Source organism: Rhea pennata, chromosome 2, assembly GCF_028389875.1.
Source record: "Rhea pennata isolate bPtePen1 chromosome 2, bPtePen1.pri, whole genome shotgun sequence".
Taxonomy (NCBI): domain Eukaryota; kingdom Metazoa; phylum Chordata; class Aves; order Rheiformes; family Rheidae; genus Rhea; species Rhea pennata.
The window spans coordinates 57,798,605-57,821,666 of NC_084664.1; the positions used below are offsets into that span (position 1 = coordinate 57,798,605).

The window sequence follows — 23,062 nt, forward strand, 5'->3', positions numbered from 1 at the left end:
CCTCTCCTCTATTCACATTTTAAATTGGGATGGTTGGCAAGAGATTTTCTTTAAGAAAACTCATTTGCACTGAAGGCCTCTTCTGATTATACCAGTTTCAGTAATACTGTTTTTTATGGTCCTGATTCAGTAAAGCTGTCGGGCACATGTTGAAATCCCATTACCTTTACTGGAATTTTTTTTTAGGGATTTTCTTCCAGATTGGCACAGTTTTTCAAAACAGAAGAGAATTATCAAGTAAAGTCAGTTCAAAATAACATTTTCATCTAATAAAATAAAATACCTCAGTAACTAAATTGATAGACGACCCAGTTCTGTGTGACTTATGGCTTTTTTTCCTCTCTTGAAGTTGACTTTTTCAACTTGGTGTGGTTCAAACTCCTATCACCACCAGTTTATGTTAAGATAGACTTATATCACTTGAGAGAGGTGCTCAGAATTTGTTATCTAACAAGCACAAATTGAGTAGAGGAGATGCAAACGATAATCTTTGTGAATGACTTCCTGAGCAGCAACCTGTAATTCCCGACATAGGAGTACGCTCTTTTTGTTGTTCCAAGCTAAGCAAATTCTGTCGGTTCTTTCCAGCACATAGCTGTTTCCATATTTAAAAGTCAGTTAGGGTACAGTGTATTTCTAATGAAGGAACGGATTTTCAAATACAAGCACCTAAGATTGGGATTGGTGCCAAAAATCTTATCATTGAGAGTGCTTTAGTATGAGAAGCGGACCCAGAATACACTTTGGTGTTTTTTCTGCACTAAATCGCCTGCGTATTTCACATGCATCTTCAAGGAAGGGACCTGTGTGGGTGCGAGGGTGATGCAGGGGAACTGATTAACATGGCTCCACACATTACTTCTCTAGAACAGCGTAGGTGGCACTGGGGACATGCAGCATGCTGGTCACGCAGCTCTGAACAAGTTGACACAGAGCATCGGGTCAAACAGCGACTTTGTAAATATTGCTGATACATTGAAAAGCAGTGCCCTTTTGCATCCCTTGGTTACACACTGCAGAATGAAAAAAATAATCCTATATATCAGATGTATCTGTGGCGGAGTACCAGACACATGAAGTACAGGAAAGCTGTATGCCTGTGCAGGCAGGGCAGTTGGGCACATGTACTATTCTTTGCATAAAGAAGTCAGTGGAGAGTGAGTGATCTGAAATGGAAGTTGCGTGGTGCTGACATTCCTAATACCTTGGTTCTCTTTCATCCTTCCAGCGCAGGCACGGTTACACACCTGAAAACTTCAAAATCTAATTATTTTTGCACATCATGCGCCCTGCCATGGGCATTGCTGCAATGGATTTAAATGGTGATGAGATTGCACAGGAAAGAACTGGCATCTGTTAAATTCTTAAACAAAACAGTTCTTCACATGTCAATTGATCAAACTTTTCCTATTGTGCTAGACTGAACTTGCAACTGTGCAGTCAAGCTAGCAGGGACAGAACAAAAGGCAGGGTAAGGCCCATCTCCTTTTAAAATGTTGCCAGCTCCTTCCCCTCTGGTGGACTCCGAGTAAGCAGAACTAGCCATGGAGCTGCTTGGGCAGTCCTTAGGGATCACTGGCCACCATGTTCTGTTCGCTCTGAAGATCACCCTCTCCAATCTGGGGCTCCTCCCTGTTGCTCTCATCTCCCTGCACACTCAGAAACAGAGTTAGGAAAACACTTGGACTTGATCAGGAAGAGAAGCTAGTGGAGATGCACGTGTTTAACCTTACTGGGCATTTGATCCTATATGAAATTCTAAATGTTGATTTTGAGTGGTTTAATTAGCAGACTTACAGTGCAGCACAGAGTTGAAATGAAAAAATAAAAAGCATGACAGATGGGGAACTGGAGTGATTTTATTTCAGCAACACCAAGAAGATCATTACACACGCCATTTATTTGTTAATGGGTTCAATACGTGTCTGGTATTTCCCAGCCACTTACTTTCCAAATGTCTCTTGTTATGGTCACATAATAGCCATACTAATAGTCTGCACATCATATTACTGCCTTCCGTAGTTTAGTAAATTATGGAAAGATCAGTGACTGTTCAGCACGCTGCACTTGTGTAATCATTTCTGTTATGGTATGCAGTGCCGGCGGTGTTCTCGTTTCTGTTACATGCAGACCTTGTAAAGATGGCATAAAACTCCCGACTTTGGTGTAGTTGTTTCTATCTTATACTAGCATAATAGGTTATGCTCTGGCCTTTTATATTTTTATGTACTCTCTACTGCTTCCAGTTGCATCTGTGAGAAACAGGACAGTTCTTGGAATTACGCAGTGTGGCTGAGGGCAAATTATTTCAATTTTTGTTGAGGGAAGATGGAAGGAAGGTATTAGAGCTGAGGAGTGTGCTTTGGAGATGAAGATGACAGATTTCTGGATGAAGCATCTCCTGCTTCCTCTCTTCCAGGAGTTACCTACTGAGATGAGGCACCAATCATGTGTAATTGATTGTGGATGAGACAGAAAATAAATTACTAGAGGTGATCTAGGTTACATGACATGCCTTTCCAGTATGTATCAGTCTATCAGTGGCAAGAAGATTTGATTTGATGTTCCTTTGCCAAATAGGTGATTTCTGCCCTTTCTCTCTGCATTTATCAAATTCATTAGTAATTTGGTACACAGTGGCCACAGTCTCACTGGATGGTTTGGAGGCCTGATAACAGAATTTTAAAAAGCACATTGTATTCTAGCTATTTTTGATGTGCATTTGACTATCATTTAGAGAAAGCACTATTTATATTTGACCTGCTCTGGATTAAAAAAAATAATAATAAGTTCCAATGGGAAAAAAGGGAAATGAGTACTTCCAGGTTGAAATCTCTGCAAGATCCACTTAGTCCAGCAGCGCGGATCTGTGGAAACTACAAGAACCCTGCAGGGCATGGGCATGAAACAAGCATTTTCTTTCCCTTGGTCTCATTGACCATGTCTGCAATACTGACTGATGTGTTAGAGGAAAGGACCAGGGTTTGATTTGCTGTGCTTCATTATGTTTCCAGAGCAGCCTGTCCACGTCATATCTTTGCTGGCCATGGCATTTACTCTAGCAGTCCATTTAATGTGTGCTATTCTATAGCGTTGTTTTGGACATATTAATGCGTAGCCCATATATGGGTAGCAATATCTTATCTCTCAGGCTTATGCTAAGAATTAATGGTTGGTGAAGTGCTTAGAAATTCTAAGAGTTTATGAGATAAAGCAGAGGACGTATGAGCAAATATTAGCTATTTTGAAAAGCCAAATGGCCTGGTTTCTGACTGATGTGTCAATCCAGGACGATTAGCATACTAAACCATGGTCATCAGATTAGAATAAAGAAGAAATGACTCGTGTTAAGGAGAGAATACAAATATTAGCTAAGTGACAACTGTTTCTGTGGATAAGCCTTCCAAAGAAGTTTTATAAATTTTAAAAGATGTACAGGGAAATGCATGTACTCAGATAGTACTTATTCAAAGAAATGAATAAAATCCCAACTGACTCTCTAAGAGCTTACAAAGAACAAGGCAAAATAAGCAGGTGGAGCTGGAGCCACGTTTTATAAAACTACTGTGATATAAAACCTCTGTGATAATATGAAAATAAAGCATCAGCAACACTTGGGAGATACAGCAGAATTACCAATTTATGGGTTTATTTTTAAAAAAATCCGCAATGTCTGTAAGAGGTTGATGATTTCTCCAACAACATTAGGATGTCAGAGGGCCATTTCATCTCTTGATGAAGGTGATTTGTATAAGAGTATCTGCTGCTGGGTCTCAGTTATGCTACCCAGTGAATAAAGACAGGAAGAGAAGGCTTAAGCTGCAGAGAGGATGTTTAGTAAGATGTTGTTAAAGTTTTTAAGGTTATTGGTATAGATCATGCCAATCTGAAAACTAGATCCACTGAAGCTAATAGAGATCTTCTCGCTGATTTTGTAGGGATTTATTTCAAAGTCTAGATGAACTTTTCAAAAATTTAAACTTGATATAATTTGCTTGTCATTTACATTGTGTTTCTTTGACTGTCTTTTTTTAATTAATCTTATTTTGCTATAAGGCATGGCACTTTGGACTGTTATTTTGGGTATAATGCCAATCATCTGGAAGACTGAGTAAAATTTAAACATTTTGCAGAAAGGAATGAAGGAGACTTACCTTGAGTATTGATCTCTTGGGACTTTTGATGCACTGCCTCAGCTGCCCTCTGCTCTGTCTTGCAGTCATAGCTGTAGCTTGCAGGTTTACAGATGTAAGGGAAATGTCTAGGACACAGAGATGAGAAGTGAACTGAATGTATCACTGGTGAACGTGCTGTGCAGTATAATTTTACAAAACTTCAGTGGACAGTTAAGACTGAGAAATTCTTGGCTAGAAGTACTGATTATAAAGTCTCTAAACACCCAGAACTGAAGCAGTTGGAAGATTTAATGGAATCAGACATTCCTAAGCTAAAGGGTACTTCATTCGCCTGTATCTGAATACAAGTCAAGGTATGAACCTAGGCTGAGGTTGGGAGCTCTTTGCCCATTCTCTCACTGATGCATTTCAGCAGTTGACCTCTCATAAGGTGGCTGTTTTCAAGCACCAACAGAGAGCCATACACTTAGAGGGAAAAACAGACATCAATAAAGTTGCCTAAACTAGGTCTGAATCCTGCACTGAACCTCTCTAAACAGGCACAGTCCTACAATGGAATTTCATCTCTGCTGGAGCTGATTGATGCCATTGACTTTAGTCCTGCAAGGCAATGAGAGTGAGCTGCAGGGTGACTAAATGAGAGCGAGAGAACAGGATGGGAGGGAAGAGGGCCAGTCGGATAGCAGGTGTCTAAAGACAGCAGAGATGTCCGTGAGGTGAACTTAGCTTGCACATATATATATATATATCTTGTGGATGTGACATATTGAAATTTTTGGACGTAATTCACAGGTTCTTTCTTCATAAGAATGTGAAAAAGAAGAGCAGATGGTGATAGAAAGCTAGAAAGTTGTTAAACAGCCCCACCTCACATCGGTGCCTGCAGATACCTGCCCTTTCAGGGTAGTGTGTATGTTTGTGTTCGTGCTTGTGTAGGTATGTCTGTCTGCACATGCATGCAAACTCTATCATAATTATATAATCCTTTCCACCTAGGTTTTCTTTTTGGCCTCTCCTGTGTTTTCTACTCTTAATTTTCAGATGTATACTTTCTATTTTTTCTACTGATGATTTAGTCACAGGTTCATGTTTTCTTTGAACCTTGAATATCTTGTTTTGCCTGTACCTACTTCTCCCAAAACTCAGATAATACAAATATATGTATTTTATATGTAATGTTACATTACTTTGGGAAAGGTGATGATCAGAGATAACTTAAAAAAAAAGAAGGATTACAATTTATATTCATGAAGAGAAGAGTTAAAGCTTCATCGTTATTTTTTAGGTTTGCATTTCCTGATTTCTGAGAGCTTGGCGGGATAATCATGTTCTCTTAACATAGTTTTGATGATGAAATATGGTTGTATAATATCGCATACTTTTCTAAATCATTTTGGCTGTGATTATTACTCTTATGAAGGATTAAGAGCAAAAGAAGCTCAAGTGGGGAAGTGGATGTAGGTCAGTATGTTATACCTCAGCATACATGCATAGGATTTTTTTTAAAAAAATAGAGTTTTAAATCCTTTGTTCATTTTTAATTCTGGAATCTCTTGAGAAACATTTTTCCACTTACATTGAACATCTGTCTGTTTTTTCCCAGCTAGCTAGCTGAGTTCTCAGACAAGGACATTCTGCATATATTGAAAGCATGCCATCCCTCCCTGCTTAATATCTCTGGTTTAAAGGCAGGCTTAAGTTCTTGAATCTATAAAATCTGATTATAAGCCACTAAGTTGTTTGTACACAGCTTCCTTTTAACTCAGTGGATCTGATTCATATGTACTTTGAGGCCTTTTCTACCCTTCTGGCAATGCAATAGGACTTTATGGTGAGTATAAGTATAAACTACATTAATTAGATGCATGTTGATAATCTTAGCAAAGGGCCACCAGTGTTGTTCATGTTACCTAACTAACCCCAGGCACTTGTTAAACCTGAGGTGAGCTCACAAAATTTTTAACAGACTATGTTATTTCAGGTACCAGAGTGTTTATGAGCTTTTGTCTAGCAGACCAGAACGGTACTATGACGGTGATTCCAGAGGTAAAATATTTGAAGGCTGCTAATATCTGTTACTCTCAGGCTGATTGAGGTATCTGGGAACACTGAAGGCTATTTTACCAGAAAAGTTGTTAGCAAACTCTGGTTTTAGTAGCAGCCTGCTTGGTTCTCTGTTTCCAACAGGGTCTAACCTATCCTAGCAATTTAGCAGTTTTGAAAGCTGCTGCCATCAGCTTTGACTTCTAAAAAAGCTGTACTGATCACTTTTTTGAGAAAGAGGGAAGGAATTTTTAGGTTGTGAAATTTTAGAAATTAATCATGTTCTTCCCTCATAGCATGCTCCACTACTCTGCTTTCCAGTCTCCTTCTACAGAGCCTTACCCTTTCTCTTTTCTTCTTTTGCTCTTTCACCCCCCCCCTTTCTTTTCTAGTACATTTCTTCCATGTTTTTGTTGTCTTCTTCCCTTTAGAGTGTTGCAGAGCTCATGATCAAGAGCTTCAGCCTGAGAACATGCTGTGCCCAGGCCCCTAGCAGCACTGAGACCATGTAGCTGTCTCTCAGGCAGCTGGACAGGAGTAGTCACTGTGTAAACATGGAAGTGGAGTGCACTGGGCTGCGAGGATTACTCTGCCATTTGAGAACTTCTGTGTTGTTGCAGGGGTGAACTGTGGCTACGCCTTGAGGCTCAGCTTGCAGGCCTGCTACTTGTGAAGCTGCCTTCCTACGCAGCAGCACCCTGGGAGTCTTCATGCCTTTTGGAGCTGTTACTACAGAGAGGCTGCTCAGGGTTTACAAGTTTATTGTTCAGTTGTGCCTTTGAGGGTGAGGAAAGGAGAAGAAGGCTGCCAGATCTCTGTCCCATGACATCCTCACTTGCTACTCTGAGTGATGCATCACTATCAGAGAGGAGTAGGTAGGGAAGCACAGGGTGCTTCAGTGCCCTGCAGTTCAGGGATGTATAATGCTGCTGCACGAGATAAAATATTAATGCTGTGAAGTAAGTGGCAAAACTCTTGCCACTTTCAAAAGGGTCTGAGTTGACCTTCAGATTCAGCAATCATTCTTCATGTCTTACTGGCTGACTAGCAGCACAGACTTGTCCAAAATGGGAGGGGAAAAGTTGTGTTTTTTGTTAGCCCCTTTCCAAGCGGTTAAAGGGGCATAGTCTAAGAGCTGGCCTGGATCAGACCTATTCCATGTAGCCCAAAGTTTTGGACACTGGCCAAAACAATTTTGTTCCTGCTCCTGCAGGGAAGAGACGAGCAGAGTGAGCCTTGCTGCTAGAACGGCAGCGTCACCCCAGAGCACCCAGCCTCCTGGTCACCATAGCCTCCAGCCCCTGCAATGCCAACAGCTCAACTGCTCCACTTTTCCCTCTCTGTTCCCTTCATACAGCAGCAGAGAAATGAGCTTGGTGACTGCCTCTGTAGGGAAGGAAGTGGCTGTTTGCCTGGCAGAGGGCAGGAATGTTCCTGGTAGGGATGAAGGGAGAGATGTTTTATACAGAGGATACCTGCCTACAAGTGAGTGCGTTTGGCAAAGGGAGAGATCTGAGGAGCGGGAGGCATACAGTGCATGGGGCAAGGGTCTATCTGGGTATTATTCCTCCCCACTGGAATGAGGATGCTGTGGGTGGTTTGGGTAGTGTGGAGTATTAACCTCTGAGGTGCCATGCTCTGTTCCACCAGAAAGTTTTCACAGGATTAACTGAAAAGTTTGAAAGCAATTTTGCAGACTTACATTAATACTGGCCTGTTGCCTGTTCAGTACAGGCAACAGAAAACACCTCTATTGCTCATAGGACATGATTTATTTATTAACATATACAAGAATTAAATCATTATGCATGCTGTAGCTAATGATTTCTTTGTAGTGACAGCACTCCTGCATTTAGTTGACATCCTTTCCTCGTCCTCTCATATTCAATGACTTTACATTCCAAAGTCTTTTGCATCCAATATGCAGCAGGTCAAAACCTTCCTGAGGCTTTCTCTGATATCTACTCTGTAGTGAACTCAGCTGTTATCAGAGATTGGATTTCTTAGTGTTTTCCCCCAAAGTCTGTTGCGTATTTGAAAGTTGCTATAATATCCTGCCATAGGCATTGTAGAGATGAGCTTGGCCCCTGTTTTCTCCTCCTTCATATTGGTCTGTACTGTTATGTATGAGGAGTGGATGAGAGAGCTGAGTTTATTCAGTCTTAAGAGAGGTCTTAGGTGGGATGTTATTGATGCCTTTAATGGGAAGGTGTAGAAAAGGAGTCAGACTCTTGTCACAATTCACAGTGAAACGAAAGAGGCAATAGACACAAGTTACGACAAAGGAAATTCTGATTAGGTATTAGGATTTTTTTTTGGGGGGGGGGCATGGGGATAGTCAAATATTAGAATGTATTGCCAGAGAGGTTTTGAGCTCTCCATCCTTGGAGATATTCAAAACTTGACTGCACGGAGTCCTGAATAACCTGTTCTAAAATTGGCCCTGCTGAGGAGCTGGACCGAATAATGTCCAGAGATCTCTTCCAACCTAGGTTATTCTATGACAATGTGATTATGGTGAATATTCCCACAAGTCCACGTCACCAGAAAAGACTCTTGATTTTTTAAAGCCCACTGTTGTACAAGGCAACAAAGAAAAACAAAACAGTGGATGCTCAGCTGCAATGGCCAAATAGGAAAACAAAAGTATATTTTTACCAAAAAAAAAAGGAACTGCATGGGTTTACTGAGATAGGGTAAGTGTTTTCTAATGGATTTGATGCACCTCCCAAAAGATACACAGGAGAAACACTGAGTATGAATGAGACCGCATTAACTAGAAAATCATAGATACTGTAAAGGAAGGAGTTTTTTTTCTTTTTTTTAAGTTTTCCATACGTTATGCCATCATAACTGGAAAAATGTTCCGTGGCATAAATATTTTCATAGTAATTTGGCAAGATTGAGGGACTTCTGAAGTAGCAGGCATATTTCTCTATGTATTAAATGAGGCTATAAGTCTCAGCAGTCACCTCGTTTCTGCCTAAAGTAAGATCCAAGGTTGAAAGTAAAGGGTCTGTAACTCACTTCCAGAAAAAATGGCATTCATAGTGAATTGATATTGGGGCATTCATTTAGAAGAATGGGCACTGTTCACTGGCTTGCTTCTTCCTTTATGGCGTAAAGGGTCATTGGCTAGATTCCCTCAGCCAGGCTCTTTGACAGCAAGATTAACGCACCGAGCCATTCCTCAAAAACAGCTCACCTGAAGAATATGCTTGTCTCTCACAATCATGAGCATTACTCATCTGCGTCCTTGTCCCAACCAAACCACGTTAGAAGAATGAGGAGTCTCTAAAACTCTAATAAGGACTGCCTGGAAGCTCAATGTGCTGTCTAATGCAGTTTCCTGCCTTCTGAAGATGACATGGATATGTCATGGTATCAAGTATTTCCACAATATATGCCCTACATTTTGATGGCTCTCATCACTTTGCAGTTCAGAGAAAAAAGGCATTAGTGGCAATTTTTAAATTCTTAACAGAAGAAAAATATTTTCTTCAGAAGTTTGAATTTATCATCTGCAGAGGCAGATTTTATGTAGAATTATAGGATGTGAACAGTGCCCACTGGGCCTCTCTTGCTTGTCAAGGTAGAGCTCCCAGTTATTTAAGTGGGTGTAGGGATTTGGGTTAGTTGTTCCTGGGAGGATAATATTTACAAGCAGTTCTTGCTGTCAGAGTGGTTAAGCCCATTAATTCTCTGTGTATGGACCTATCAAATTCACAAGCCTGATCTTGTCCTGCATCAAAGCAGTTTGTTTGGTGCAAATCTGATCTTAAGATTTCCTTAAAGGTTTTTTTTTTTTTTTTTTTTTTTTTCTGGATGATGGTATCTCTGAGGAGCAGAGAGCTATTCAGTAACTGCAGAGAACATTTTTTCCCTTCTAAACAGAACAGAGGCAAGGGCAGTGTTCAAGTAAAACTTCGGTTTGCACATTGGAGCTGTAAACAACTGTCACCCTTTGGACTGCTTTAAACTTGCTGAGAGAATTGTTAATGCTGAAAGGCACATGAGCGTCAAATAGCGTAGCCAATGTGAGCATCTGGTGAGATACACTGCAGAAAGCAGTCATCCCAGAAGTTTGCTACATATCCAGGAAAAATTACTGCTGCTTAGATATAAGCCAGTAGTCAACTCGAAAAGATCAACCTGAACCCTATTAACATGCATGTGTGATTGCATTCAAGTACCTGAGACAAAGAATTTACTTGCGTGTACTTTCAAAAAGTGAAGGAAGACACATCTCTAATCAAAGCCTTTCCTCTGCTGCCAAAGGATAGCTGAAGTCTATTAGGCAGAACTGTTAAACAATGAAAAAAATGAATCTAAAAAAACCTCGGAAGAAAAAATGTTGGTTTGCATGGGAGGCAATGATTTGTTGCCTCAATTTTGTTTTAGTTGAGAGTGGTTGATCATAACATCCCACCTTTCCCACCTTTTTAGCTTCTGGTTATGCTGAAACAGCATTTTGCCTGCATAGGGGAGATGGGTGATACAAAGTATCTTCATGTCAACATGGAGACCTGGTACACTTGGTGAATACTGTCATTGAATTCCCATGTTGTCACCAGCTTGTTGGTAGTTGAGGACCTTACTGATGACACTGAACAGCAGTTTTGGTCTGTAGTTTAGTTTGAGCTCCCTTGTTCAGTATCTAGAATCTGCTGAAAGAATTTGTAACATCTTCGACCGAAAAAAAAAAGGCTTGCTTGCTTGCTAGCTTTTTTAAGGGCTCCTAGGAGAGAAACTTTTGGAACTAAAAGCTTCTATCTCCCTGAAAAAAAAATGATCAATAAGCATTGCTAAAAGATGCAGCAGGAGCAGCCCCTGAGGATATGAAGCTGTTGCCACATGTCTGCAGAAGGTAAATTCTCCCTTGGTTAGGAAATGTCATTCATAAAGCTGGTATTACAAGTCTAGAACAGGACTGACCACAATACATAGGGAAAACTGTGTGTGTGTGGTCACAGTCCTTCAGGGATCCAAGCTGGCAGCAGAGAACCCAGCGGGGAATTAGACTCTGCTTGTGGGGAAATTGGCTGCATGCTATCTGGAATCACCTGACAGAAGAACATTGCAGTGCCAGTACAGTGGCTTAACAAGCTAACAGGATAAGTGGAATATATTCCATTCAAGAGCTAGATTAATTCTGTTAACAGAGTGAGGATTGTAGCTGAAGCACTGCCACTAATTAGGGCTAGATTTTCCAAGTGGTCTCTGGGATTATAGCCATAATTCTATCAGAGACCGAGTCACGGAGCTCAGCTCTCCACTTGCTCTTTTCACGATTCACTCCTTGTGTCTCAACATGCTCTGTGGTCTGAGATACAGAGGAAGTCAAGAGATGAGGAGACAGGAAGCGCTTTTTAAGTCCATGTTTATTTAGTCAGGATTTTTTCTAAAACTGTGCCTTTTCAAAGTCAGCATTGGGAGAAATGGGAGTATTTTTGCATTTTCAGGAGATCTATTGAGGGGAATTTCCCCTCTGAAGAGTCTGATGTAAAACAAAGTATGAACCTGGGATGAGGTCTTACATTCTTTTACTGTAGAAGGGTCCTTCACTGCTGAGCTGTGGGATGGCTATGTAGCTGTCTTCTACTTGCTCAAAGGATTATCTTAATATTAAGAGTTCAGTGAAATCAAGAGGCCAACAATAAAACACAGCAGAACTAGGTTAGAGGAGAAAAAATCTTTGAGGAACTCTTCTTGGTGCTTATGTACGTTGTTCTGTTAAAACAAGAGCTGAAAGCTGATTTAAATGGACTTCAGTGAAGCAACGCAGTGCAAAAACTGATACTCTGCCTCTGTGTCACTCTGCTGTTCCTGTTAACGCGGGGAGTTTTGGACCTGTCTTACATCTCAGGCGAACTGAAAGATGCAAACAGATGGAAGCAGGCAGGGGACAAAGCATCGGCTTCCTCGTTTGCTCCTGACTGTTGCATTCAGGCCATTAACCTTTTTTGTTTGACTTCACATCTGCAGACAAATTAAGTCCTCTTGAAAAGCAGAGAACAGACAACTGGAGGCTGAACCAAGCACAGCACAGGCAGTTACTGGACAGCTTGCCTTTCCTCCCAGTTTTTCAACAGCATATCTTTAGCTCTGACACATCTGGCACTATTGCTTTTTTTCTTTTGCTGATGCATGATTTAGGACTGAGTAGAGGCCATTTTTCACTTTTTTTTCACATTTTTCACAAGCTTTCCTTTTTACAAAGATCATTTTATCTTGTCTACTACTTTTTATCCATAAAGCTGCCATGTACAAACAAAACTTCGCTGCTTTACTTTTGTATTAGCTTTTATTTAACTGTGAGCTTCCAACTTTCATACAAATTGTGTAGTAGTGCTTAGAAATGTGAGTCCCTCTGAATACTTTGGTATATTCTTAGAACTGCTTTTAGTAAAAATCTTAGTAACCTTAGTAAAAGATTCATCTTGTTAATAGATAGTATGGTCTAGGCTTGAGCTTTGCCAATTTATAGTATCTGGATATTTAATCTACAGGAAATATTATTACAGTTACAATCTGTGCTGTCAATGTAAAATATTCTAGATTTTAATTAACACTCTTCGGAATTAAAACTGTGTAGGATTAAGATTTAGATCACTTCCAGAATGTTTACCATAGGAAAAGTCATCGTGTACAAACAGCTAGTGTCTAATGTCACTACTGTGTACTGTGTTTTAAATGCAAGAAATTCTGGTTATGTGAGATAATGCACATCAATTATGATCATTAAATGTTATCAAGTTTTACAGCAGAAGCCACTGAAGTAATTTGAAGCAGAATCTGGCTATCAGTCAAGAGTAAAAGTTCTTAGACTAGAGGTTTCATGTAGTTACCAGAGAAGAGAATTTGCTTCGTTTTAATCTCTTTGGGTGTGTAGCCACAGTGGCCAAAAATGCCCTTTTAGAGAGGAATGTGTGTTACATAATGGTAAGACTTAGGCATGACTATGTTTTTCTTTCTGTGTGTGGGTAAAGAAGTATGTCCTTGCATTTGCCAGCTCTGCATGTCTAGATATGGAAGAAGCATGCAATAAAAACATTAAACTTGTTCACATCAGTAGATCAGTAGGACCTTTAAAATAGTTAGGTTGGGCTGCACCATATACAAATATGCTAAAAGGATCTTGAAAACTGGGGCAGACCATGCTTTACCAGCGTGTGGGCTGCACATGGCAAGGTTTTCCCTTAGTGGCTACTTGCCACTGTTACAGTTAACTCTGCTGCCTAAAAGCAGATTATCTTGTGCAGCAGCAGGCAAACCTGGTTGCAGCCTCTCTCAGGCCTGTGTTCATGCTGTCCTTGTGTCCCAAAGTGTTGTCTTATCACAACCTAGAGGTATGGGGAGGCTGAACAGGGACAACTGTGGAGGGCCGTGGAGGCCAATTTAGTTTCAGGAGGAGGAATGTTATCCTTGTTACTCTTCTGTGTATCTGGATGGACCAGTGAAATTTTTTTTTAAAAAAAATACTAAGGTTAAATGCTAAACAGTATCAAAATGACTAGCATTGTATCTCGGAAAGCTGTACTGGAAAAAACTAAAGAGTATGTAATTCAGTTACACAGCAGTGCTGTTTTTTAGCCTTACTTCCATATTGCAACTTCAGACACTGCTGATAAAGCAGGAGTCGGCTGCTGCAAGCAGCTGCACACTTGACTCATCACAGCAATGCCCGTGGGAGTGTTCTGGGTGTCGAACGCCTCCTATCAGGAGATGCTTGCAGGGCTTGGTTTCTCTTTATGATAATGTTTGACCTTTTTTGACCTTTGAAAAAATCCTTGCGAATCCTTCAGAAGTAATCTGTTGCTTTTGGAATACTGTGAGCTAGATGACAGGAAATACTGCAGGTTTCTTGCATACCTCATGCCATGGTATATTGAAATAGTCCACAGTTGAAAAAGATATGGTAAATTTTCCTTGAGGATTTTTTTTTAATTAGAAAACAACAGGAAACATGATGTTTATAGGTGCTAATCAACCCTAGTCTATTCTCACTCAGAGTCAGTTTTATGGAGGGATTTGTAGTAACTTGATTTCTATGGGTAGGAATCTCTGGCATTTTTTTTTATTATTATTATTATTTGGAGTTGAGATTGGCAGTATTTTCTTCTGCTGTTGTTGCTTCTTGTTCACAGCTATGCTATGTTCTTTAAAGACAAGCTGGTGAGGTGGAAGCACTAGAGAAAAGGAAGCTTTCTCCTGGGCTTAGAGAGTACCAGAGCCTGCTCAGGGGAGGAAGCTGAAGAAAAGTCACAGCACAGAGTGGGAAACCAGTGGTTCAATGAGAGCCTAAAGTGAAGAGCAAGGAGCAAATAGCTGGTTTTAGGGACCCAAGGGGCTGCACGTCTGTTACATCTAGGAAAGCTGCTGCTGTTAGACCTTGAAATAAGGAAAATTAGGATGAGGAAAATTAGGTCAAAGTTTCAAAAGCATCAAATCACGGCAGAGCTGTTTCCCACTGAAAGCCAGAGGGAATATGTATAAACATCCAAATTGTTTAGGAACTGACTCTGATGTAATTTGTGGATGTTGTGTCTATATGATGAAAAACAGGAGCGCTTCCTAGCCCCTGGGGACGGATGTGCACACTAGCCTCATCCCGCCTTCTTGTAGAGGTGAGACCTAGGGCATGCCCTCACTTTTCATTCCACCGCCACCTCCCTGAGCCTTGGTTTCCATGGGAAAGCATGGGGCAAATGGAAATTGGGGAAGCAATCCCAAAGGCCTTCTGTATTGCTTGCCTGAGGGGTGAGCACTGAAAGGGGCAGTGTGGAGTGTATCTGCTCCACAGAATAGCTAGGTCTGCTAGGAGCAAATCTAATTCGTTTTCCCCTCTTGGTATAGCTTGCTCCACTTAAGGGGTTGGACATGTTACTACTGTCTTTGTATTATGCCAAGCTTTGCCAGTGCAGCTTCAGACACTGGGAATGCTTTGCCAGCCTAATACATTAGTATAACTGTGCTGGTACAACTTCACCAATTTAGATGCAGCCCAAGAAGGGACATTTAATAGCAACTTATTTTTAAGTTTTGGACATGTTGATATTTGCCGGACCCATCAGTTGCACCTTGGTCTGTTCAAAATATCAACTGTTAAACTACTAATAATGATTTCCAGGAACCTCGGAAAAGTGTTTAAGGGCTAGAAAAAAAGTGCGTATTTTGCCATATGTGCGTATAAGATCGGTTGGCTCAATCGTTGTCCTGGGCAAAATCATGAAAAGACTATGAGTATTAAGTGTTAAATGATAGTGCCAGTTAGTGTAGTAGTTTGAAAAATATGTTTTGACAAGCAACTTTGTAGTTGTTTCTTGGTGAGATTACAGCTTTGGCTGATAAAGGTAACTATATTCTTCTCATAACAAACATCAAGTACATTGCAAATCTCTTAGTCAGTTAAAATATTCTGATTTAAACACTTTTCAGAAATCAATATTAAATAGATTGAAAACTGGTTAGCTGAGAAGTCCAAAACTGTAATTGCAGTTAATTAGCTGTGATCTAAGGGGGTGTTTCTGCTGAAATTTGTTCTTGGTTCTAACTCTGTTCAGTAGTCCTTTTCCCATTTAAATAGTTTGTAAGAAACAAACTGATTGTGATGAAAAGTCAAGTCCAACAGAGCCCATTTTAAATGGCACCCAAATCCAGCTGTTTTTTTTTCCCTCCGGGCCTGACTTGGGTCCTAACCTCTTAACTGCACTTGTTTTTAAGTCCTTCTAACTGGGCTACAGTGCCCCTTTCCTCAGGTTTTGAATGCTCTGGGGCAAAGAAGAGCTGGTTTTCCAATTTAAGCTTTAATACACAATATTTAATATGTTGAGCAATGAGTCACAGCTGAGTAGGACTTTAGTTATGGTTTCCTGGCAGAAAGTGGAACTTCACTGCCTCAGTGCTCTTTTTTTTCTTTTTTGTCTGAAAGCCGAGCAGCAAGACTAGTGAGGAGCTGTGGCTTCCCAGGAGCAAAACAGCACTCAGTCTGGCTCCCAAGCCAGTGGGCGGTTGTAGCTAACAGCACCACCTCCCTGCTGAACAGGAGCCTGACTCAGGAGCAGGACCCTGTCTCCTCTGCTGCATTCAGGGAAACTGCAGCTGACAGTGCTATCCCTCAGTTGATGCTTGTTGCTCCTGGTGCCTCAGACACTGGAGCAGGGGACACAGTTGCTGTCAGGTTCTGATCTCAGCCAGCAAGTAGTCTGTGTCCTAATTTACGCACAACAGCAGCCCATCAATAAACTTGGTGAACCAAAATCTAGTATTAAAATCCACAGAGCTGACCTGACTCCCATCTTTTGAGCAAGTACAAAGGGTCGTAGATTGATATTCTTTTGAGGTTCACCCTCAGTATTTGTTATTATCATAATTCCTGCTTCTGTTTGCACAGGCTATTAGTAAGCTCTCAGAGCTATGTTTCTCGCGTGCATGCAGTAAATTTCCTGGAGTGAGGTTTCCTTCTTTAGTGATCACAGTTTACAAATACAGAAGTTACTATTAGAGGTCAGAGCCACATCCTCATCCTTAAGTGCTACTTTCAGCCCTTGTTTAATAAATAGTTCCCGTTTGGATGAGGAACTGCTATATTTAAAATTACAGAAGTATTTTTTTATCATTATGTTTTCTTAAAGAAAATCTTCCAGGAAGAGCTCACTTAGGCTACTAGTAGCCTAAATCATTACCTGAATAAAAACATTGTCTTGGTTAATAGTTTTCTGATTGATTCTTAATTGATTACACTGTAAGAAAGAGTTACTAAGCAGTTTGTCTGTTTAAGAGATATTGGAGACTCTCTTTCACCGTTCTTTTTCCAGCAGATTTTTAAAAGCATCACCAATGAAGATTCAATCCAGGGACAAGGAAGTCGGAGACTGATCAGTTTTTCACTGTCAGGTAAGTCAGTGTTGATTTTAACAACTATTAAAATCCTTCTATTTATATATGTAGTGTATGCACATATGTATATACATACATATATACATATACATGCATGCTTTTTTGACTATTGCTCTAGCAGTGACACTGAGACAGAGATCTAGTATCTGTCCTTTGATTACTGCTACATCCTCTTCCTTCAGGAAGAAGAGCTATATGCCGAAGTGCCTTGTTCGAGTAGAGCTTTGGGACCAGATTTACTTTAGGCATAGTTTTTTCTGTTTATGATTAAATGTGATGCTGTATATTCAGGTTAGAAAAAGCAAGATCAAAGACTTACACTTTGCTTACGGAGTGGAAGGTGATTGATTTGTGGCAGTCCTCTGTTTCTTGGAGATCACTTTGCACAGTTTTAGTCTGGACCTGAGACAGATCCACATTCCATATACACAAGTTTATTTTTACTGCTTAACTGTGACTCTCAGGCTTCCTGAGCCCATAGACCGCTCTTAATCCTCTAAAGTTTTTGAAGACCACTCACTATTCACCTTCATTACTAGGCTTATCATTCCAAGTTTTAAAAGCTTAATATGGCTCCATGAAACAGCTGTGGGCTATTTGGAAATCACCACTGTAGAATAATTCAATTTCTCAAAGGAGGGTTATTTGATTCTCATTTTGGAGTTTTGCACTAGATTTCCATGTTTTTAGCTCCTAGAAGACAAGGACCAAAGTGCTGAACTTGACCTGGAAATTTTGTGTGAAAGTAGTATAGGGGAAAGAGGGTGGTTTTAGTATACTCCAGTTATCCTAGCTTGTAACTTTTATAAGCATAGACTGTAAAAATGACCTACACTCAGACAAGCATCACAGTATGTGATTGCCTTTGGAATATGATTTATTCTAAGCTTTCCTCTAACTTGTGTTGAATTCAGCTGAAACTTTTATGTGTCTTTCATAGGAAGCCTGCATGTTAATGCTTTTCCAAACTAGGTGCCCCACTGTGGTTCTGAAGAGGTTATATATGCTGTATGGGAGGTTGGACTGAGATTAGATGGAGCCTTTTTAACACAACAGTTATTTGTGCTAGATGGGACACTGGGCATCCAGCTAGTTGCATTCATTTCTTAAAGAAAACTGTAGATTTAGCTCAATAGGAATTAAGAAGTAGAGTTAGTATTTTAAAATTTTTCTTAAATACTCTTAGACTGAAAATATTGCACAGAATCTGTGGTATCAAAAGAGCTCAACCTTAGGCTTTCTTCCTGGGTACCTAAACTTGCATTTCAGTTAAACAGATTAACACATCACAAGATTTTTATCGTCTTCTTATTTAATCAACAAAAAATAATGGTTATTTCTGTCAAAGGCAGATTATTGCTATTCCTGTATATGTTATGCCAGCTAATAAAATTCAGACCAAGCTGCACCTGCCTCTGGAAGGAACTAGGATTCCTTCTGTTTATGCCACTATGGTAGCAAAAACATCTACTATCATGAGTAGACCTCTCCTTCTCACTATCTGTCCTTATATATTAGCATACTTTCACTTTCACTGTCATTAATTAAAGTTTATGTTCCAAAATTATGAGATTTTTTTTTTATTTCAGCTAAGTTTAAGGCCATTAGTCTTCACCTGAGAACAATTGTGTTGGATACTGCATGATAGAACTGTGCTGCCCCAAACAGTATTTCATCTAAAGAATGCAAGGAGAGCTATGCTTTTATTATATTATTGTTTTAAGAGACAAAGTTGATAGAATGAGAGAAAAAAGTCTAGAATCCCCAAAACTGCCATTGGCCAAATCCCCCAAAATGCCAAACAAGATCAGTCTGTGATCTTGTTTGCTCTACTTGCCTATACACTCCAGTGAGACCCTGTTTTGAAAAGAGTTTCTCTGTAAAAGTCTGTGGCAGAACTGGTTGTTCCTTCTGTAGTTTTATTCAGAATTTTCTTGGACAAAATCACACTGGTTTCACTGAAAGTTTTGCCTAAGGAAAGATTGCTAGATTGGATAAAAATGTTAATCAGAGCAAAAAGCATAAACTAATGCTTCTGGGCAAAGGGAAGTCATTAACTCCTTCAGAACAGAAAGATAAGAGTTTTTATTACTTTGGTAGGAGATTTGTTTTCTGAGCATTTGCTGCTTAAGAGACTGGAAGTTGATCCTGTGGAAGGTTAGTCCAGATTAATAGGTTCATTAAGAACACTGATTGCAAAGAAGATAATTTCCCCATGATTAGACTTCTTAATCTTTTATATGATGACTATATTATTAGAACTTTCATTATTTAAAATGCTAAGAGAAATATTATAAGCCTAATGTAGTTAGATTTAATATAGACTTTAAAGAAAACTATACAGCTACTTTGCATTTACTTTCTCACATGATTCTGTTGGTGTTACCATTGAATGTCACACTTTGGACTATGTGACTGAAAGTGTCAGAACTTTCTTGCATGAAATACAGAAAGAACAAATGTGCTAAGGTTCCCAAGATGTACCAACCACTTCACTGAAAGGTCATTGTTTAGTGCCAGTAAAATGCATTTGCTAAAGCCCTTAAACCCATTCTTTTGGTAGTATAGATACAAAGTGCTATCAAGAGTTCTGCATGATATGCCTCCTGCATTTGTCCTTTCTCAGTTTCACCTCACTACGCCTTGATATAAGCTATATTTAACACAATATAACTTTTATCAGGCTTTAATATCTCACATATTTTATGTATTTGTACCCTCTTTATTTACAAGTGTTCTTGTGGCACAAATGACCAGAGAGCAGGAATTAATCCTTATCACCTAGCCCTGAAAGTTTTATTATCCTCTTTTTATGCAACTTTTAGACTAACTATTCAGGTAACATCACTTTTTCAATTTTTGAAGTCAGCGTCAAAATCACAGCTGAAAATAGTATTAAGTACACTAAAAGTGATTTTGAAAATTTTAGTCACCATGAAGTGCTTGACCAAAATCCAGATCTATAACATACAGTATCTTCCAACCATTTTTTGAAATTATAGTGACTGATTTTATAACAGGAGATGGGTGTACAAAGTTACGACAGCTTTGGCTATAACTCAGCTTCTAGCTACTACTTTTTTGTTTTATTGCTATAAACCTCTGTCTTCTTTTACCCTCCCTAAATCAAGCTGACCTGCCTAGTTGTATTCTTCATAAACCTGAATTACTAATCACTTGAGTTTTTCTTATTCTTTTAGAGCTGGTGTTAAGATGAGATCTCTTGCTGCTACCTTCAATACTCCTGTGCCTACAAAACACTGTGGTGCTCTAAACTAACAAATTTAAAGGCCTACAAAGGTTTTGAGTTCAATTAGTCCAGTATCCCGTGTAACCGAGGTACCTTGATCCATGATATAGAGCTCGATAGCTTATGTTTGGCTCGGTTGTATCTTACAGCAAGGCGTGTACTCCGTATTTGAGGGTAACAGGAGATGGTGCTTTGCTCCAGTGAGAATCCCTTGCAGTTGTAAGAACTCCCCCTTCTTTACTAAAACTGTTCAAAACCGCAGTTCAAACTTCTCCTGTAATTTCCTTCTCAATGAAGACAATTTAAAAGTAGCCTATCTTTCAGCTATTTTTGAATAACTAATTTCTTCGTATCTGTTAATGTATTAATAGAGCTGTTTTCTTCCTCGTACTTCTGCCCCTTCTTGATACAAATGAGAATCCCTTTTGTATTTCCTTTGTGCTTGCAGGTAGAAAAAAATCTTTTCTCTTTTTTCCCACTGTCTTTAATATTTTGCCTGGAAGCTTCATTGTGACAGAAGTGTTCTGTGTTTACCTACACCATTTAGCACTTTTTTTTTTTCAAGTCTGAAATCTTTAATCACCTCCTTGTGCAACTGCACCAATCAACTCTTACTTAGTGGAGCCCTTTTTTTTTTTCTTTTTTTTTTTTTTTTTTTTTTTGACAAGAACTAGAGTCTATTTACAGATCTTTAAAAAGAGAAAAGAGAAAGGACCACTGTAGTTTTCTGGTTTAACATCTTGTATGTTGCTGGTTACAAAACCTCATTCAGTAGCTGATCAAGTCAGTTATCTGTTGCTCACTATGCAGTGTCTTTCTCAAATCTCCTTCATTATTTTGCCATATTGAATTTTGATACTCCAGGCCCTGCGCATTGCTGGTTTGATTTTTGAAATTCCAGAATATTTGCTGTCTTGAAATCTAAACTAAATGCAACACTGCTGAATCTGTGCTCACTTTCCTTAATATGAGTTCTAGAATCATGTACTAAGAACTGCTTCATGACTCAAAGTGACATTTCCAAGCCAATGCAATATTGCTGTCTCTTACTGTTAAATCGTTACTACACAACTGGTAGCTGCAGCCATCTTTATTGCTTTAGAAGCGTGTAGCTGAGAGGCAGTACTTACGTGCCTCTTGTTGAATCTTGAACAAGCCCTTACTTTGTCCCTTACTTTGAAATCACCGCTATGTCTCATGTAGTTTAGCCCAGTATATGGATTGCTGCCCTCTCAAATTAGTCATACTTCCTCTGGTTACTCTCCACACCACTCTGCACTGAACAAAAGAAACACAGACATATTAACACCCTGCTGATTACATCACTTCATTACTAGTCAACCCAGATACCAGTTCTGTTCAAGTACATTTTTTCAGTGTCAGAACCTGAGTTAACAACTCTTTGAGAATTCACAAAGGAAAACTGGAGGAGAATGTTTGATCTGTCCATTGATATCTGAATTAGAAACTCTTCTTTTGTGATGATAGATCACGAAGATGGTTCATTGTGCCTTGATATGTGAACTGTCAGGATCTCAGTAAGATCATAGTGAATAATTTTACTTTTTGCCATTAATGAACAGATTATAGAGAGAATAAATTCCATTTGGCTGTTTACCAAACTGAATTGCAGTCTGAATTTGACTGTGGTCTTTCCAGTGTCCCTTTGGTCTTTCCAGTGCAACTTTACAGTACTTCATTCAGTATGTTTTTGGATATGTTCTGGACCAGTTCGACCTATCTCAAAGATGTCTTCATCTTCTCAGAAGCTCAAGTGACTCATTAGCAATACATATGATTTCCTGGGTCTTGGAAGATGGAGAACACATGGCCAGTACACTAAGTAGGGAAAATGTGAATTTAGTGAGTTGACCATAGAACTACTGCAGCTTAATGATTTTTCCCAGTAACATCAATACAGATCCCTGAAGAGAATTGTTGTCATCACTTGGATGGTGCTTGGAAACATGAAGGACATTCAGTATTTGGTTGGAAGGAATTTGCCTCTCTTCAGTAAAGTAAAATTTACACCATCAGGAGACCAGGTGGACAAACACTTCTTGGGACACATTTATAAACTGAGCAGAATATTCTTGGATATTATTTCTAATGAAGTTCTTCCACAGTTCTTGAGGAAAGCTTTTCATCTTCTGTGAGAACAGCTTCCAACTTCTTTAACTTACTATTTTCAAATTAATGACCAGACCAGCCATAATTTATTTAGAAAGCAGACTGCTCCAGGATCTGGTTATCACCCTGATTTTTCCATCCTTTTCTGTCGTGCTCCTACAAGTGTGAGTCTGGTCCACTGTCTGTACTACATTTACAGGGAATTGCAATACCATCCTTGGTTTTGTTGACCATTACCATCTCAGATTCTCCTTGCAGTGCATGACAAAATGTGACTGTCAGACCCAAATCATGCCTCTGCCCTGCCCTTTTGAAAGCTTAATCACTTGTGCTGAGGCAAAGTGAAACCAGGTAAACGAAGATGCGGTTGAGTTGCATCTGTCAGAATGGATTAATATCCTCATTCAGTTCTATGTTTTGCCACTAAAACCAAAGCAGTTTCAGACTGTCATGAAGGTATGGTTTCTATTAATAATCACTCAGCAGTGCCACAGAGTTTGAGATGCTACACGGATAATTTTCAGGATAGTCCTTTGCAACATAGACAGGGGAGGCCTTGGCCCAATTTAGGGGCAAAGGCTACATGCATGAAAGTGAGCTAGAG

The 23,062-nt window shown here is 39.6% G+C and overlaps 1 protein-coding gene across 1 annotated transcript in view; it reads left to right on the forward strand.

Moving 5' to 3' along the window:
* HECW1 (HECT, C2 and WW domain containing E3 ubiquitin protein ligase 1) overlaps nt 1–23,062 on the forward strand; it is a 177,678-nt gene that overhangs the window by 59,288 nt on the left and 95,328 nt on the right. Inside the window, exon 4 of the mRNA XM_062567920.1 lies at nt 17,000–17,075. Coding sequence (XP_062423904.1) covers nt 17,000–17,075 — 76 coding nt within the window. The remainder of the gene's footprint in view (nt 1–16,999; nt 17,076–23,062) is intronic.